General features: G+C 46.8%; 1 protein-coding gene and 2 long non-coding RNA genes across 3 annotated transcripts; 2 read left to right on the forward strand and 1 right to left on the reverse strand.

The window, feature by feature from the left end:
- Nucleotides 1-765: 765 nt before the first annotated feature.
- On the reverse strand, nucleotides 766-11,366 carry LOC308468633. Its single transcript, XR_013981748.1, has 2 exons — nucleotides 11,094-11,366; nucleotides 766-1,468 (listed from the first exon to the last, which is right to left on the reverse strand). It is a non-coding gene; the product is annotated as an uncharacterized lncRNA (long non-coding RNA).
- LOC308468708 lies at nucleotides 2,124-3,889 on the forward strand. The gene is made up of 3 exons (XR_013981827.1): nucleotides 2,124-2,202; nucleotides 2,623-2,687; nucleotides 3,686-3,889. It is a non-coding gene; the product is annotated as an uncharacterized lncRNA (long non-coding RNA).
- Nucleotides 5,837-16,882, forward strand: RDH8 (retinol dehydrogenase 8). The gene is made up of 6 exons (XM_080990494.1): nucleotides 5,837-5,980; nucleotides 9,371-9,532; nucleotides 11,749-11,928; nucleotides 12,991-13,084; nucleotides 13,961-14,144; nucleotides 16,359-16,882. Exons 1-6 carry the CDS (start codon nucleotides 5,875-5,877, stop codon nucleotides 16,581-16,583), a joined length of 951 nt encoding a protein of 316 aa, XP_080846620.1. The 5' UTR covers nucleotides 5,837-5,874; the 3' UTR covers nucleotides 16,584-16,882.
- The last annotated feature ends 2,135 nt before the right edge of the window (nucleotides 16,883-19,017 follow it).

Genomic DNA, 19,017 nt, shown 5'->3' on the forward strand with positions numbered 1-19,017 from the left:
TGTGTTGATGAATATGTTATCAAGTGATTTCATGTCATATCATTTCAGCTGCAGTAGCTCGGGGCAGTTGCAGCTCAGCCCTGCTCATATATCTTCAGCTCTGCTCATATTCCTTTAAGGCAAACAAACATGACACATAATCCCACACAATCAGTCTTGCATTGGGCTTAGTCCCAGCAGCGTCAGGGCAGATGAAGAGTCCTGCTGGATCAGACCAACATTCAGTGCAGCATGGTGTTCTGGTGGCTTTAGAGAAACCCGCAATCAGGACGTGAGTGCACAAGGCATCGCATCACTGCTGCATTTGCCACAGGGTGAATGCGTCACCAACGGCCAATAAAACAGCCCCCCCCCCCCGTGGGAATAAGATTATGAGATTAGAAGACCCCAGTAGGATTCCCACCACAGACCGACCCTGCTCCTGTGTTTTTAAGCAGCAGTCTCCTAAAATAGAAATTTTGTACAGAAAGCTTTTCCCTCCAATTATTCCAGTTTCAGGTCAGGTTTGCTTAATATCTACCGGTCAGGCTACTCTTCAAGGCACAGGGTCAGAGGAACATAGTGTCCCTTGAAGCCAAAGGGCTGTCCTGTCCAATGTCCCTGTCGCCAAACAGGCCCAATCACAAATCACCTCTCTTCCGACCAGCGAGGGAGAGCATGTGTCCTAGATGGAGGGTTGCAACCAATCCCAGTTACTTCTGCTCTGATTTCCTGAGTGCATTTTCAGAATCCAGCAATGTGAGCAGCCCTGCAGGAGTCACTAAATGTTTATTTATTATTTAATTTTTATACCACTTACAGTGATATATTAAATATATATCTAAGGCGTGTACAGAAAACAGAAGCAACAACAGACAACTTAAGCAAAATATTACAAAAGTACATTGTTACATATAAAAATGTTACATTAATACAAAGTTACTAATTTATATAAATCAATAACAATTCATTTTCCTTCTAACACACCCTCCCCTCAGCCTCTGGGTTCCCACCCAGGGACCAAACCAACTCAGCTCACCCACAGAAAGCAGACAATGAGAAGAGTTCCTGGACACAGTGGACATCACCCAAGTCTCTCACTCTAGATTTTTATGGGCAGGCCCAAGGTGGGTGGTCCTTCCTCAGGCTGCCCACAGCTGTGCCCCATTCAGCTGCGTTATCCACACACATGTCTAGGTACAGCAGTTTGTGGTGTTTTCAAGGGGGTTCAAAGGATGGGGAAAGCACTCACAGCTCTTTCTTCACCCTCTGTCCTCTCTTCCTCCTCCTCCAGCTCCAAAGACAGCCCAGGTGGTCTCTGCTGCTGTTGTTGCCAATCCTGCCAATGGTAGTTCATGTCAGGCAGCAGCTGTGGAAGCTGAGGCTCAGTTACCTGGGCCTGCACTAAGAGACAGCCAAGATGGTCTTCTGTAGCTGAGGGGAAAGGCCTGCAAGGCGGGTCTTCCAGGATTCACAGCCAAGATGGTATCTGCCATGGAAAATAGAAATGCTGTGTCAAGTTCCCCACCATGCTCTCTTAGTCTTTAGTCCAGTTTACCCTGTGCCCTCTTGTCATTACATGTCATGTTTTCCCACCCCAGCAGCAGTGGGCGTACTGGGAGTGAGGTGGCACCTGCAGTAAGCTGGCACATGCTCCCTCCCCTTTCTCTGCCTGGGCAAAAAAATGGCACATGCTCCTTTATTTTATTAATTTGTGCTGCCTATCCTGATCAATACATCACAGCTGACTGTTCGCTGCTTTCAGTCCTGTGATGAAACATGGACACACAAGCTTGACAAAGCTGCTTTCCTTCCCAGACAGAGGCCCCACTAAGCTCTTGCATGCAGAGGCAGCCATAAAGGCAGGGCCAGCAGGAAGACTGGGCTGGTTCCAGCCTGGGGGCTGAGGGATGTTACTCCAGATACAGCTGTAAATATTTGCTGGGAACTTAACAATCTGGGTCAACAATTTCGGAGCTGAGCCAGTGATTCATACCATGAGGCAACAGGATGACTCAGTCTCATTCTCCCACCCCCAAGGACTTGTGGGGGGGGTGAGAAGGAAGGGGGTGTGCAAAGGAACAGCCACAACAAACCCTAGAGATAGGGCAGATCCACTTGCCCTCTCATCCTCTCCCCTCACTGTAAACTTATAGTCAAGTCCCTTCTCAAAAATATGTGGGATCTCTGTAGGATGGGAGGAAGGTCATCAATGGAAAACAGGTACACCCATTGTCTGGTGAAAGAGTTGGGGAAAACGTGGAGAGGCAATCCTAATGTGGAAAGATGAGGGGGCAGCTCAGACAGTGGATTTTGTGCAGCAGGCTATGCAGACTGGACACAGTCTGGGGTAGGATGAGACCTCCTGGGGTAGGGCAGCATATAAATTATAATGATGATGATGATGATGATGATGATGTTTCCCCGCAAAAATGAATGGAAGGGATACAAAAGCAATGGGAAGAATTTCCCATGGGATTGTATACTATGCTGATTAGTGGGAGATTGATGCCATATGAATTTTCTGCCCCAAACCCCAAAATATCTTCATTTGCAATCCCATTTTACATAGTGGAAGACTACACCACCCATGATAATGAAAGTTGGCAGTCTGATTATTAAGATGTGGCGTTTTCTCAACAGAACAAATCTTACAAGTGGATTTTGCATGAGAAATGAGCACACTTTCATTCTGCAACCAACAGAAGGTAGATAATGGCCCTGAAAACATCAAGCCCTCGGCACACAGCTAGGACCTACCGTACTTCTTTAATGAGATACAGTCAAATTGTGCCTGGGCCTCTGTCACTTCCCTTCATTTGGTTGACCAAGGCCAAAGGAAGATAGCACCACCCACCTACAGAACACACTCCCAGGGACTTTGTCATCCTTTTGGCACCAGGCAAAGACATTTCTGAATTCCTGGGAGTCCGAGCAGCACCAATGCTAGATGCTTTCACATTGATTTTGTTTTTATTATGTTTATGAATCTTCTCTTGTACCACTGTGTTTTTTTTCTTGCAAATTGCTCTGGAGTGTCTGTTTCGGGAAACAACACATAAATTCAGTAAACCAAACTCACTAGCCCTGCTGCATAAAAATGCCAGCCAGACTGGCAATTAGATCTTACAGCCCTGGTGATTGGACACCATCCCACATGACTAGCTGAAGTGCAAACCATGTGAGAAGCCACTTGGAGATCTGTATCCCAACACTGATGATTGCTATTAACTTTAAAGCAGTCTTAAGTTCATTTAAAGAAAGAGAAGGAAGAAGAGAAAGAGAGGGGAAAGGAAAGGAATGGGGGTGATGGGGGGCTCGGAGTGGGCATCACACTACAGGCTGGGAGCGGGTTAAAGTAGAGGTGGCAGTGGCAGCAAAAGGTCCTGTGACACCTTAGAAATTAACCAGTTTACCACAGCATGAGCATATCTTTAACCTGCCCTTTGGTACGTGAGATATGCATTTTAGGGCACATCCTATTTTTGTGATTGTAATTGGTTGTAAACAGTTTTTCATGTTGTATTTTAAATCATGCCCTGGTAAACTAGACTGGTTTTTCAAACAGCTTGTGCCATAATTAATTTATTTATTCATCTTTTAAGATGCCACAAGATTCACTGTTGTTTTCTGTCAGGTAGGTAATCCTTCCTATGAAGCAGCAGAGTCCGGGTTCTCATTATTTCTTTCGGGCTTTCTTTGTCAGCCTGGAGTGGATGGAACAAACTGCAATGGCACATGGGGACTGCAGCAATCCTGTACTCATTTACAGAGAAGCAAATCTCACTGAACTCCATGGAATGGCTTCTGAGTATATATGCAAGATTGCACAGTAAGGTAAATCTAATTACCGTAGGTCAGACATATCAAATACTGCAGATGCAGTAAAAGTAATTAGAAAGTTCCCCCTTAAAAAAACCCAGTATTTGTATTGTTAATCAAATATATAAATATATAGTTAGTTGTTTATTTGTTTAGTCGTGTCCGACTCTTCGTGACCCCCATGGACCAGATTCAATGGTGTACAGAAGCTATGCATTTATAATTCACAATAATTCAGCATTTTGAAATAAAGGGCAGATTTAAACTGTTAGGGAATTTTCTATTTTATTTTTTAAAACCACATCCTTTCAATTCCCTAATTGATTCAGCGGGGCCTGTCTGGTCCCAGCACAGCCTAGAGGGGTGAAGCAACATCTTGATCATCAGCCAAAGCCTGAGCCATTGTTAGAGTATATCGCCATCTAGTGACAGAGATCAGAAACACAGAACTGCAGAAACACAAAACTGCAAACGTCAGGCCCAAAGGATCTTGTTGTTTAGTCTCTTGTTGTTTAGACTCTTTGTGACCCCATGGACCAGAGCACGCCAGGCATTCCTGTCTTCCACTGCCTCCCGCAGTTTGGTCAAACTCCTGTTCGTAGCTTCGAGAACACTGTCCCACCATCTCGTCCTCTGTCGTCCCCTTCTCCTTGTGCCCTCCATCTTTCCCAACATCAGGGTCTTTTCCAGAGAGTCTTCTCTTCTCATGAGGTGGCCAAAGTATTGGAGCCTCAGCTTCACGATCTGTCCTTCCAGTGAGCACTCAGGGCTGATTTCCTTAAGAATGGAGAGGTTTGATCTTCTTGCAGTCCATGGGACTCTCAAGAGTCTCCTCCAGCACCATAATTCAAAAGCATCAATTCTTCGGCGATCAGCCTTCTTTATGGTCCAGCTCTCACTTCCATACATCACTACTGGGAAAACCATAGCTTTATGTATACGGATCTTTGTTGGCAAGGTGATATCTCTGCTTTTTAAGATGCTGTCTAGGTTTGTCATTGCTTTTCTCCCAAGAAGCAGGCGTCTTTTAATTTTGTGACTGCTTTCACCACCTACAGTGATCATGGAGCCCAAGAAAGTAAAATCTCTCACTGCCTCCATTTCTTCCCCTTCTATTTGCCAGGAGGTGATGGGACCAGTGGCCATGACCTCCTGGCAAATAGAAGGGGAAGAAATGGATCTAGACCCCTATATTATACAAGCATGTGACATAAAGCATCGCTTCACATTCCTGTCCCTCACTTGGATCCCGATTCTCCCAGACTTGCATTACCTATTGTCACACCCTTGTTTTCTGCATTAATTCACCTGGTTTAATTAATACCATTCCCCTGGTTTTGCTTTAAAATTGGTAATATGTTACTGAAATCCCCCATGTCATTTGTAGCATGGACTGGAAAACTGAAGGAAACTGAAGAAAGGCATCTCTTTAAAAACAACTGTATGTGTAAATCATAACTGTTGTCTTCTGAGTGTTCTAAAGGCTTTACACATATTATCTCATCAACGACTCCGTAAGGCAAATCTGAATTATTACCCTCCATATTTCAGTTGGAGGGCAAAAGAGTGAGAGATCATTGCTTGCCCAACTAAACTCGGGACTTCCTGGCTAATAGAGCACTCTTTTAGCCGCACGTTAACCGTATCAGTCTTCATTCTGATTATTGTTTAACTACCCTATTATAAATACACATTCATGTTGGGTGTGCACTAACATGCCTGCCTGCACATATAGAGTTTCTAGTTTTTATGTTTTCCTAAGGTGCCTAAGATCTGACAGCTATTCATCCACCAGGCCTGGCTGTGTTTGTCAGTACCCACCAGAGTACATAACAGGGCAAAATGCTGGGCTTGTTGGTGAAAACTCCATAGGCGCAGCTGATGCAGCTGGGAAACGCAGTCACAGGTTTTTGAGGGGTGGCCATCTGCCCTGAAGGAGCTCAGAGCTTCCCCCGCCCAGCCCAGCCCTGTCACCAGCTCAAGCCTCCAGCTGATCCCTGGGTCACATGCTGGAGGAGCTCTGTCATTCTCTCAACCCTGATCCCTTCGGGCACCACTCACTGCAGCTCAGCCATGGCCAAGGCGGCTCCGCGCACTGTGCTTATCACCGGCTGCTCCTCGGGCATCGGGCTGCGCATGGCTGTGCAACTGGCACAGGACCCAAGCAAGCGATTTCACGGTGAGACTGGGGCATCCGCTAAGGGGGTTGGCGTGGAACTTGCTCGGGGGAGGATTGTGTGCTCTTTTTGGAATTCTGAAACTCTGGTGTGGGACCTCTTGCAGAGGAGCAAACCCACATGGAGGAAATGGGGCGCCCACAAAGCTGTGCGCTGTTCAGCCCTGCAACTTGCAGGAAGGGACTGTGGAACCAGGGAGGGTGATAATCAGAGAGTTAAAAGAATGCAGCATGCTCTGGTTTTCGCCCTTGAGCCAGCCATTATTCTCAGGGCTCTGTTATGGTCTGGCAGCTAGAGCATGCCGTCACACCCAGCCTGGCATCTTCACGCCCAGGGAATGTGCCTGCCTGTGCTGCCCACCCAATCGGACGTCCCTTCGGTATTGCAGGAACTTTGCTATATTCTCTGCCTGTTTCCCAGGATTTCCCCCCCAGCAGCTACACTTCCAGCCACCAACTCCTTTGCCCACTTCCCACCTCCACCTCCAAATCTCCCCCAACCCACTGCTGCCCTATTTTCCACAGGCTAAGCAGAAACAAGCCATTACTCTTTGCCCAGCAGTTTGGCTGGACCCAGACACTGTCCAAAGGCCACTTGCATAACAAACTACACATGACATGGGGGTAAGAATGTTATCAAAGCCCAGCTCTTCTCTGCCCCCCACCCCTCTCCATTCCAGTCCCACCTACTTTGCTCTGCTTGCCATGGGAGGCAGAATCCTAATGAGAAGCCTCATGCTGCTCACACAGTCCAGAGTTAAGTAACTAGATCAGGAAGGTGCTGAGTCCAAAGGGCATTAGGTAGAGAGTGATCTGTTAGGTAAGGCACGACGGACTGACATACATTTGTATGTGCACAAACACCAGATATGTGCAGCAACGCAAACACTTGTGTGTTCAACAGAAGACACAAACATTGTTTGCCCAGTATGCACAGCTTTCCAAAACCACACGGCTTCTCTCTCTCTCTCTCTCTCTCTCTCTCTCTCACACACACACACACACACACACTGCATGCACCACATTTGTGCATCTACAACATGTCCCACTGGCAGAAATGTCACAAGGACAGACTTGCTAGATCAGGCTAAAACATTCATCTAGTCCAGCATCCTGTTTATAGAAGCAGCCAGTCTGGTGTTTCTGGAAGCTCAGTAAAAGGGGCAGGGCAGGAATGATCATCCTCTTCTTGTCCATCCCCCCAAATCTATATTCTAAAGTCCACTGCTCCTATACATGTAGGTTCCATTTTGATATCATGGGCAATAGACATTAACAGACCTATTCCCGCCTCCCCGTGAGTTTGAACAAGCCTTTGTTAAGGCCATCTAAACTGGTGACAGTCACCTCATACACCAGGCACAACAAGAAAAGTATCACATGTGGTCACAGTGAGTCAACACAGCCTGCAATCGCACTGCATGTATATAAACACACTGTGGCGCTTGCTCCCCAGACTGAAAAACCTTATGAAACGCTCACATTTCCAATTGCAAATACAATCACAAATACCATTACCAAAAGAGTCTAGAGTTCTTTGCTAATTCCCTTTCCCCCCTTACATTCTGTGACAACAAAGAAATGCTCTATTGTATTAAATTACATGTGTGGAGGATATTAGCTCCCCTCACCCCAGTCTCTCTTAGCTATTGGAATACAGGAGGGAGAAGAGTAGGATTTTAAAGGATATTAGTAGGAGACAGATTGCTGGGGCAGGTGATTGGAGCCTTTGAAAAGGAAAGAGGAAGGTGGGCAAGGTAGATTAAGAAAGCTTCATCTGGATAGCCTGATTACAACATTTAAAGCTGTTTGTCTACAATTGTGGGGTCTAGAAACTTGATTTTTTTTAAAAAAAAAATAAAACCAATCCACCTGAATTGAGCACCGTAGGCCTCTGCTATGCAGGATGCTGCTTGAAACCAAACAAGAAGCTTTAGCCCTTTGCAATTTGAGGCCAGGCTGAGAGAGAGCACAAAGAATCCTCACCTGCCAGCATAAAGCAAAGCTATGAATCAGGGTGTCAGCCTTGCAGCTTCCTTCCCCATGAACAACCCTCCCTTGACTTCCCTTGCCTCATCTGCAATGTGGAACAGGATCAGGCCTCACACCAGGTCAGGCTATTTGTTCATCTAACACAGTATTCTCTCTGCTCTTACTGGCAGCAGATTCCAGAGTCACAGGGAGACATTTTGCATCCTTCACATCTGTTTACCTGGTCCTTTAAAAACAAAACAAAAACTAGAGATGCCAGGGACTGAAATGGAGAATTTCTGAATCCAAAGCATTGCTCTGTCCCTGGGCTATATCCCCTCCCCAAAGGGGTCTTAGCTGAGGGCAATGCCCAGTATGTCCTTGACCACCAAACTGCCAAACTTTGGGTGGTGGGTAATAACACTAACCTACCTTGCAAGTTTGATGTAAGGATTACTGTAACTGGGTTGATGCATGCATTTTGAACCCCCTGGATGTGTTATCTAAATGCTAAGTATTATACAGTTGTGTGCTGCGGCATATTTAGACCCAGGTTTGGATGGTTCTGGAGGGTTCTCTGCCCTTTATATATGCTAAGTGCTCTTGTTACATAACTCCCCATCCATGGTGTGTCTGTGTGTTTTGTGGTTGATATTCATTATCCTCATCATTATTTCTCAAAGAGAGGCACACACAAAACCACATGTATAAAACCCAAGCATAAGCATAGAAAAACATAAGTGCACACACATGTTGCTAGTAGTCTTGGCAACAAAGTATTCCTCTCTCTCCCCCCCCCCCACCTTCCCTCCACAGAGGGGATTAACGACAGAGGGATTTAGCATCATGACCCCAAAGCGGCTTACAATGCATGAATCCTCAATTGCCCTCCTGACCCCTAGCAAAAAAGCTCACATTCCCTACCTCTAAGCCAGCCAATTGGCTCCCTGGGCCACGCAGGTGTCAGGCTATGTAACAGCAAACTGACTTTGAGGAGGCGGGGGAGCATGTCTATGAGCTACTAGACCCCCCTTCCCCTCTCTGAGTTCTTTCTGAACTGGAGAAGCTTCAGGGTTCCTGACCCACTCTTCTCAAGATGTTCAGTTTTCATTAAAATGCATTCAAGTCTCTAGTCCTTGTAGGGATCTGATTAAATGCATACAGGCTTTTTTCCACACGATTGCTCAGTAAAAAGCAAACCTGCTGCTGGTTTTCAGTGCTCTGTCCTATGAATGCAAAGCTCTTGGATACACACACACACACACACTTGAAAATACTAATTTAAACCTGTGGGGTTAGATGTATATTACTATGCACACTTTGGCAGTTTTTCATGGACATGATGCCCCTCCAATCTACTCTGAATGCATCTCAGCACCACAGAACATTTGGCTATGCTCCTGTGTGCTGTCTCCCTTCCAGTCATTGCCACCATGCGCGACCTGCGCAAGAAGGACAAGCTGGAGGCAGCTGCTGGGGACACACTCAACAAGACCCTCAGCATCCAGCGCCTTGATGTCTGCAATGATGAGTCTGTGGCTGAGTGCATCAACAGCCTTCCTGAGAAACGACTGGATGTTCTGGGTAAGGTGCAGCCAGGAGGAACTCCTTTATCCTATGGCAGGGGTGGCCAACTCCTGAGGGACTTTCAGAATTAAAATCTGGCAGTGATCTACCCCCCTTTTTAGGGGTTCAGGTCAAAGTTGTTGAGCTTTTTTTAGAGGTGGGGGTTCCGTTTTGGGGGCGGGGAGACTTTGGTCGCTCACCAAAACAGCGCTGTGGAAGCATTTTGCCTCACAGCTCAGGAGAAAATCCAGACAGGGGAGAGCGAGCGGCGCCGGGTGCTCTTAGGCAAAAAGCAAAGGAAAATGAGCCCGCGATCGACAGCGATCTGCTGTGGTGAGGAAAGGGAGGTGCGAAATTCAGCAGAGGGTGCTTTCTACTCTATTAAGCGCATGCCCCACCACATCTTCTCTCCTGAAGCTTAATTACTCGTGCAGGTTTCATAAGCAGGTTTTATTCGGCTCTTGAAGGGCAGGCATTTTCTCTGCCCAAGAGAAAGACGGGAGAAGCCCCTATGGTAGGCAGGAGTTGCCTTCTCTGCAGCTTTCATCCTCAAGGGGGAGATTGTCTGCCACACACTTACAAAGAAGAAAGCAAAGGGGCATGCTGCGGGGAGGAGGCTAAATATGTTCCCTGCCCTTGGTGCCCCCCCTCCCACCAACCGCTGAGAATCCAGCCTGCTCCTTTCTGCGCATGCCCCCCTCCCCGTCATTGGTTCTCCCTCTTGGTCACTCTAGAGCAGGGGCTGTGGGAGCTTCATCAGCCTGGGGGCCACATTCCCTTGGAGAGAACCTTCTGAGGGGCGTATGAATGTGGTGGGTGGAGCTGGAGGCAAAAAATGGGCAGAGCAAGGAACATGATCCTTATCTTTGTACCTTAGGCTGCATTCAAGACACATGGAAACCAAAGCCACATGCACACACAGCTCCATCCTTCACCCAGGGAGCAAACTATACTATCACAGCTCAGGGACACATTCCAACTAAGCAATAAACGCGTAAATTAACTGCAGTTGATCTAGTTTGTAGATCAGGGTGCTCAATCCACTATCCTACTAAAATAGCTTATTATTTTTGTTTCTGTTTCCCATTTTTACATGTTGGTTTGTGTTTTCAGTTCAATGTGCTCAGGACCTTTCTCAGATCCTTAAATGTGTATGTTTCACAAGCACAGAAACTACTTTCAAGTGAGGTAAAACAATGAGTAGATAATGGTGCCCATAGCCTTGCTTCCAAGGAGTGTCAAAATCCAGGGAGCTGTTTTATTTATTAGATAAACAGGCAGGCATGCGCGCGCACACACACACACACACACACACAGCACATGGCATAATGTGGCACCTAGTTTATGAGAATGTACTAAAATAGGCTGACAGCCACAGTGTAGGACTTCCTTTGTGCGAATCTGTCACAAACAATGGTAAAACCTGAGAGCCCTGTTATCACTGCATTCCACTGCCAGAATAAGAAGGGTCTATCTATTATCCTGGTGCTGTGGCAAATGGTGTCATTGCCCTCAATGACATCCCCCTCTGCTACACTACAGGTAGAAAAGCTGCAAAGGAAGTCTGAGAGGCTCCTACCGGGCTGTGATATATCAGCAGCAAATTCACACACTCTCTCTCTGTCCAAAATGGGCCCTCTGTCATCCGTCATGGCCTAGTCCCTTTTGTCATGTCTAAGAAGAGTGGGGTGCATTGTATTTGGGGTTGCTAGGTACAGCTGTGATGATGAGATGCTGTGGTTGCCTAGCAACCACAATGTTTCCCATGGGGAGAGGCCATTTTGTATACCAAGTACATGCTTGGGATACTAATTGTCCCAGGCTCTATCCCTTGTCCTCAGGCCTAACAAAGTGTCCACAACAGAGGCAGAGCACTCACACATCTATCTCTAACATCCCTTCCCCAACCTGGTGCCCCCCCATATTGTCATTATCTCTGACTGCTGGCCATGCTGGCAGGGACTCGTGGAAGTTGTAGTCCAAAACAGCTGGAGGACGTAATGTTGGGCTAGTCCGCAGGAAGAAATGACAGCCATTGATTGAGCACTGCAGGGGGGCAGGGGAAGAGCTCCTGTTAGGAGGAGAATATGGAGAGGCATGATGAAACCAGGGGTGGAAATAAAGTGGGGACTTCCATTCCTGTCCAGACAAGGCTCTGGCAGGATGGGAAGCTATGCTGGCAGGAGATTATTGGAACACAGATATTTCTTAATATCATAATTTATGTTCCCTAGTGAACAATGCCGGTGTGGGGCTCGTTGGGCCTGTAGAGTCCATTTCTATCGATGACATGAAGCGCATCTTTGAGACCAACTTCTTTGGTGCCATCCGCATGATCAAAGCAGTTCTCCCTGAAATGAAGCAAAGACAGAGAGGACACATTGTAGTGATCAGCAGTGTCATGGGATTGCAAGGTATGAACGGAATAGGGAGGGCAGGAGGAAGCAGAGCAAAGATATCCAAACTGATACAACCTCAAAGCCTTGGCTTAGCTCTGTACCTCTGTAGCCAAAGAGACCTCATGGACCCACAGATCAGTTCTCTGTCAGCAGTAGTGAAACTCCCACAAGTGATAGGGAGCATGCAGGATCTTTCATTTGAGATAGGAATGAGTTGGAATGAGTTTTGGAACACCAAGTTCTACCTCAAAAATTTAGAAAAGAAATCTTAACTTTTTCTCAGATGAAATGTTGGGTCTCATTTTCCTGGATCTATGCCTATCTGTGACAAACTTTCAGCATTAAGGATCTGCCTTTTTTTTTTTTTTAAGCATGTCACAAAGCTCTAATCTTCAGTTCTGGAAATTGCTTTGTTCTGGCAGATGTGGATTCTAGGGTACATACACACATTTTCCAATATAATATGCAATCCTGCTTTGATTGTTAGTTTGTATTTATTCCTTGGTGCAACACATCCAAGTGTCACAACCATTAATATTCCTCAAGCCCCTAAGTACCGTCCCAGTTAAGCTGTTCCTCTGTGTTACTTAGGCCTGGATTGAATGCAGGAAGAGGTGGGGGACAGGAGGAGCACATGCCTCAGGTGACAGGTGGAAGGGGTGCCAAACAGCAAGGAGAGAGGTGTGTCATGGCTGTGCACACACCTAGTGAATCCATACATTCCAGCCAGGGTCCACTTATTGGAAAAGAAAAGTCTTCCTCCTTGCAATCCCCAGGAAGAGGAAGGCAAGAAGCTGCAGTGGCTGCAAGAGGATGACAAACCATAACAGTGAGAAAGAGTTTCTCCCCATAGTCCCCAGTCCCTCCACCACCACTGCCAGCCATCTCCACCACAGCTGCTCATCTTCCTCTTCGTGGGGCGAGCAAGGAGGTGGGCTGGTCAAGTTGAAGGCTAGGGCAAAATTTGTATAGCTGGCTCTGGCCTTACCATTTCTGTTTTATCAATAATGTAGCAACCTGTGGAGCAGTGTGCTATGACGATATGCTCACCTCAAATCCCTTCTGCTTTCCAACCAGGTGTCCCCTTCAATGATGTGTATGCTGCCTCCAAGTTTGCCATGGAAGGTTTCTGTGAAAGCCTAGCTGTGCAACTCCTCAAATTCAACATTTTGTGAGTTGAGTGAGCGACATGGGGGCAGATCTCAAAGAGCTTAAATTCTTCTACCCAATTTAGTGAAACTGGAAGGGATTTGCACAAGCAACGTCCTTCCCCGAAACATCAGGGGAAGGTACACTCAGATAGAAACAGAGATGGTCGCAGTTCACACACCATATTAAATCACAGTTTAAAACAAAGATGACACCCCCTGGATCAGGCCAATGGCCCATCTAGTCCAGCACCCTGTTGAGTCTTACGCTGAGGTCTGTCTGTTTTTGCTATTTTGCACTTTTGTTTGTGTGGGTCTTTTTGTGTGTGACTGTGTGGAACCCAGTTCAGCTACTGATTGATTGTGTGACTGCAGTACATTGTTTATTGCTTTCGTTTTACGGATCAATGGTCTCGTTATGCTGTAAACAAAAATTGCCCTTTTCCCTTATGGGGTATCCAAGAGCCCATATAGAGTCCTTACATAGATAGTAAAATTCATGTTAAATTGCTGTTTTAGGGGTTGTTTTTAAAAGTCTGGAATGGATTCGTCCATTTTGCATTACTTTCTATGGGAAAGTACGCCTTGGTTTTGGAACACTTTGGTTTTGGAACGGACTTCCGGAATGGATTATGTTTGAAAACCAAGGTACCACTGTATATATAAATAATGGATCTCATGTTGATCTCAATGGCAGAGCTAAGTCCCATTCATGGAGGCCTTTATATATCTAAAATGAAAATTAATTCAAGGAAATTTCCCTGGGGCAATTAAGCAGGGAAGGGCACAGGGGCCCTGGCCATTTCCTTCCAACTTTAGGCATCTGATGGGAAGATCCCAAGCCCAAATGCTGCCTCATTTTCTCTCTCTTGCTCTCTTTCAATCCCTCTTCTACACAGCATCTCCATGGTAGAGCCCGGTCCAGTCAACACAGAATTTGAGATGAAACTGATGGAGGAAGTGGCCCGTTCTGAGTTCCCAGGAGCCGATGCTGCCACCGTGCGGTACTTCAAGGAGGTCTATCTTCCGGCCTCCCATGAGATATTCACCACCATGGGCCAGACCCCTGAGTATGTGGCTAAGGTAGGGGTCACCCTCATGAGTGACGTAGGAAAGCTTTAAAGCCAGTAGTTCTTCTACAGCCTCCCTGACAGATTTCACCTCACCGGACTGAGTTGTTTGCATAAGACAAAGCAGGAACTGGCCTCTTCCATTGTTCCACACTGGCATCCATTGGTCCCGAGAGCCAGTGTGGTGTAGTGGTTAAGAGCGGTAGTCTCGTAATCTGGGGAACCGGGTTTGAGTCTCCGCTCCTCCACATGCAGCTGCTGGGTGACCTTGGGCCAGTCACACTTCTTTGAAGTCTCTCAGCCCCATTCACCTCACAGAGTGTTTGTTGTGGGGGAGGAAGGGAAAGGAGAATGTTAGCCACTTTGAAACTCCTTAAAGGGAGTGAAAGGCGGGATATCAAATCCAAACTCCTCCTCCTCTTCTTCTTCTTCTTCTTCTTCTTCTTCTTCTTCTTCTTCTTCTCTAGCCTGCTGTCAGGAATCCAGCACAGGGAGCGTAGTTAAGTAGAAATGGTGATTTATTGACCAAGTACACAGATAACGCCAGACGGCATTAACCCAGCTGCCGCCATCATGAATTGCGATGACTCTTGTGCTGAGTCCCTCTCCTTCCTCCAACTTAAATGGGATTTCTGACCCTGAAGTTTCTGCTTCCGCCTCCTATTACACACCCTCCCCCAGTGGGACTCCCTCTGTGGGCTCATTGGATCCCCTCCAACTTCTTCCTGAAAAGACAGACTGTCAATCTTCTCTTCCTCTCCTTTTCCCTCCCCTTGAGAGACCTGGGGATATCCTAGTTCCCTTGGCAACCTGCATTCCTGAGGGTGGGGAAGTTGGTGCTCAGCTAGGCTCCTCTCTTCTGATAGTTAACCCTCTCTCTTCCTGCCTACTTCCTCCACTGAAAGCTGGCTGGGCTGGCTCAGTCGTGATACCTGCTCTGTCCTGTAATGCATACTCAGACCCAGGGCCAGCTCTACCATTTGACAGAGTGAGGCAGCTGCCTCAGGTGGCAAATGCTGAATGGTGGGGAGTGATGGCAAGGTGTTGGGAGGGCAGAGCTGTGCAGGCCACACATGGCCTTCCCTGTCCCACTCAGTTCCCCTGTTCCCGTCAGATGCAGTGGAGGATGTTGTCCTGCTACTAGTGTTGAAGTTGAGATTCAACCACCAGTCCACCTGACTTCTGTACATGGAATTGGGAGAAGCATCATCTTCTTCTTCACCTCAGACAGCAAAATGCCTTGATCCAGCTCAGGCTACTATTTGCTTCTTTTAAACTTTATTTCTCACTTTTCACCATGTAAGTCTCAAAGTGACATACTACGATAAAATACAGAACATACAGGATTTAAAACATGAATTAAGCTTCCAGAAATTTAAACCTCATAATTTAAAATATATTTTTAATAAGTTTTGTTTTTTAAATCATCCAAGACGCATTCAGGGTGCAAAGGCATCCAGAAATAAACTGGGTTTGACCAAGCATATGAAACTCAGTAGGGACGGTGCCTGTTTAACTTCTTGTGGGAGAGAGTTGCAATCAAACAGGTCAGCTTGGGACATCATGGCCTCCATGACAACCCTGAGGCTGCGTCAGTATATCAGCCACTCCCTCAACCTCATCTTTGCCACAGAGCAGACCTTGATGGCTGGGGCAGGGTGGGGAGCTGCATGCTTTGAATCAGTTGCCGTGGCCACACAATTTGGGCTGGTAAGGTTTGGGCTGCCTGCTCCCCTGTGCAAGGGTGATGGAACCACTAAGATGGTCCACCCTGAGACTGATGGAACCTGCTGGATTCTTGCATGGCCTGGGGGATTTTCTGGCTGACACGGACAGTGCTCCTGTTGATGCTCTTGCCTCACTGTGGAACAATGAGGTGTCAAAGGCAGTATCCTTCTGACTACCAACTGCTAGGGATCATGGGGGGGGGGTGTTATAGTGCTCATGCACTGCTTGTGAGCTAGCCACCACAAGAGCAAAATGCTGGACTCAATATGCCAGGATTCCTCTTCCTTTTATGTAATGGAAAGGCACCTCCCCAAAAGTCCATGAAAAAATAACAACAGTTGCCCATTGCTGTCTAGCACCAGCCTCTCCTGCACAAACTGTGAGAATCACTGCTTCAAAATCAAGGAAGACCAAACACGTGAAAGCAGCAGTTGTTAGGATGGGGATGTGAAGGAGCTGTATCAAAATACCAACCTCTTTCCACCTTGCCTTCCTTCAGGCTGTTGTGAACGTCATCGCCAAGGAGCGTCCTCCTTTCCGGACACAGACGAACACCCTATACACACCACTGGTGGCCCTGAAGTATGCGGACACCTCAGGGGATCTGTCCGTTGGCACCTACTACAACCTGCTTTTTCGCTTCACAGGCATCTTCCACCTCAGCATGAGCTTCCTCAAATGCATCACATGCAGCTGTTTCCGGCGCCGGGTCACACCTGCTTGAGATCAGGGTGGGTGAGGCCCTGATGGCAGCAGAGCCTCTCCTCTTCCCACTGCCCTGCTAAGGCTATGTCGGATGACCAGAGACATCCTGCAACAGATCAGTCTACTCCCATGTTTTAAAGCTACCAGGTTCTGGTGAATTTACAGATAAGGAATGTGTGCTGGAGAGGAATTAAAGACAACAGGTCCTTCGGGGTGTGAGTAGGGATGTCAGAGCTTTCCGACAGAAAAAGGACCAGGACTTGCCAATGTTTGTTTACTTGTCCCATGTTTGAACAGAAATCAACCCAGCGAATGCCATCAGGATTTGCTGTTGTTATTGCTTTCAGTCCGCAAATGATACATAATTGATTACATTTCCCTCTATTTGCATTGAAATGAACAGGGTAGAATAATGTAGCAGCAACATACTTTATGTAATTAAGTTCATAAATTATGTGAGTCGCATAATTTCACCACAGCAGACAGCAAGACCAATAGCACAGTTTGCGGCAGAAGGTAAACTGCAGCAAAATGCAACCATGCTGCATGCGACAAACACAGGGTGGAATGTTGCCTCCAGTGAAGTTTGAAATAAATCCAGGACAAAAACTAGGCAGAAGTGTGAGGGGAAATTGAAAGGATATTGGTATATTTCAGTGAACCTTCTCAGACTCTAAATAACCTCGACAGAACTGTGCAAGTCTGGTGGGGGAAAGCAGCCCCATGGGACCTGGCAAAAAACTCATATAAAGTCTTAAGGCCCTACTCATACAGGGTTCTTGTTCCCATAAAGCTGAATAGTAGAGCATTCAGGACAGACCAAAATAAGCACTTCTTCACACAGTACATATTTATAGCTATGGGATTTGCTGCCAGAAGATGTAATGATGGCTACTAGCTTAGATAGCTTTCAAAGAGGGTTTAAACAAATTCATGTAGGGTAAGGCTACCAGTGGCTTTCAGCCATGATGGCACTACCACCTGAGTGAGAAGCTTTCAGCCATGATGGCACTACCACCTGAGTGAGAAGCTGCTGGGGAGCATCAGTGGAGAGAAGATGCTGTTGCCCTCAAGTCCAGCTTGTGGGTTTTTCCTAGGCATCTGCTTTGCCAATTTGAGAACCAGGAGCTGAACTATATGCACCTGATCCAGCAGGGCTCTTTCATTATGTTCCACAAGCCTGGCCACCTGCCCCACCCTACCACCCTCCTTAGCCAGTTAATATGATTATCAGTAAGAATTTATATGGCATTTGTATCCACAGATAATTGCTTGCCAATTCTAATCTCCCAAAAGGAGTGCCAGTGCTGAGTAGTGGTTGGTGAACTTCATCCTCACCAAGCAGGGTAGAAGCTTGCCATGTGACCTATAAGGAAAATCATTATTATGCCAAAAGGAAAATCATGAATGGTGGTCTTGAGATGGGCCTGGGAAAGTCAGCCTGTGAATGAGACTGTTTTCCTGGAGACGAATGGTTTGTCAAGGAGGATACAATGAGCAGCGCATGTGCCATGCAACTAGTGACACTGCCCATTAAGGCCAAATGGGCAGTTTGCCATTCCAAGCTTTTGTATAGATAATGTGCAGGAGACATATTTCAGTAGCATAGACACTTATACCCATGCAGAATAGTTACTTAGAGTAAGATTGCACATTTGATCAATCACTTTGATTAACCAGTTTACATAAAACATTTGGTCAATTAAAAGGGCACCTTCAAGTAATTGGGCACCATATTTTCTTTAGTGTGTTATTTTAAATATATGTTTTCAAAGCACTGATAGAAGGTGCTTCAAAGTGGCACTTCCCCTTCCTCTACCCCCCCCCCCCCATGGAAGGAATGCTAAGGCACACCAACTGCACCACATATGGGCATCATTTTAGGGATGGCTCCAGGTTTTGGGGCTGTGGGCAAGAGACCTAAAGATTGTGTTCTGCATGGTGGCCCCCTTGTGCACTCACCCATGCATAGAGACACTTGTTGTGGGGCAGCAAAGGGGAGAACACCAGAAGTCAGTGCTGTAGCTCCCTTGCTCTGGGCCACCAGAGAGCAGCTCCCTCCTCACCACTGCCAGTGCAGCAGTGAGTCCAGACAGAGAGGGCTCTGCAGCTACCTGGTTGCTGTTCCTCCCCTGTCCATAGAAGTCCCTGTTCTCTTCATTGCCATCACTGGTGAGAAGCTGCCAAAGCTCTCTGCCTCCAGTGGATGCTATTCTTGCTCCTCTTTGTTGTCTGGGGGATAGGGGTTCTGAAGGGCTCCTCTTCCTCCTCTGGCAAAGGAGGAACCTCGGTGGCCTTCTACACATGGCGGAGGCATACACACACAAGGCTACACAAAATGGTGGCATCCAGTCACAGCTCCAGACAGTGTAGATGGCAGTGAACCTCCTCAGGTGCCTGGCAATGCTGACTCCTGGCCCAACATTAAAACATACAACCTTTTTCTTCAGAAT

Source organism: Podarcis pityusensis (genome assembly GCF_964106645.2).
Source record: "Podarcis pityusensis genome assembly, chromosome: 2".
NCBI classification, from domain to species: Eukaryota; Metazoa; Chordata; class Lepidosauria; order Squamata; family Lacertidae; genus Podarcis; species Podarcis pityusensis.

What these genes read in the sequence shown, in the direction of transcription:
- RDH8 (XM_080990494.1), top strand. Translation starts at nt 5,875, where the DNA reads ATGGCCAAGGCGGCTCCGCGCACTGTGCTTATCACCGGCTGCTCCTCG. An exon ending in CCCAAGCAAGCGATTTCACG is followed by an intron (nt 5,981 to 9,370) that starts GTGAGACTGGGG and finishes TCTCCCTTCCAG; the next exon opens with TCATTGCCACCATGCGCGAC. An exon ending in CAGTGTCATGGGATTGCAAG is followed by an intron (nt 11,929 to 12,990) that starts GTATGAACGGAA and finishes CTTTCCAACCAG; the next exon opens with GTGTCCCCTTCAATGATGTG.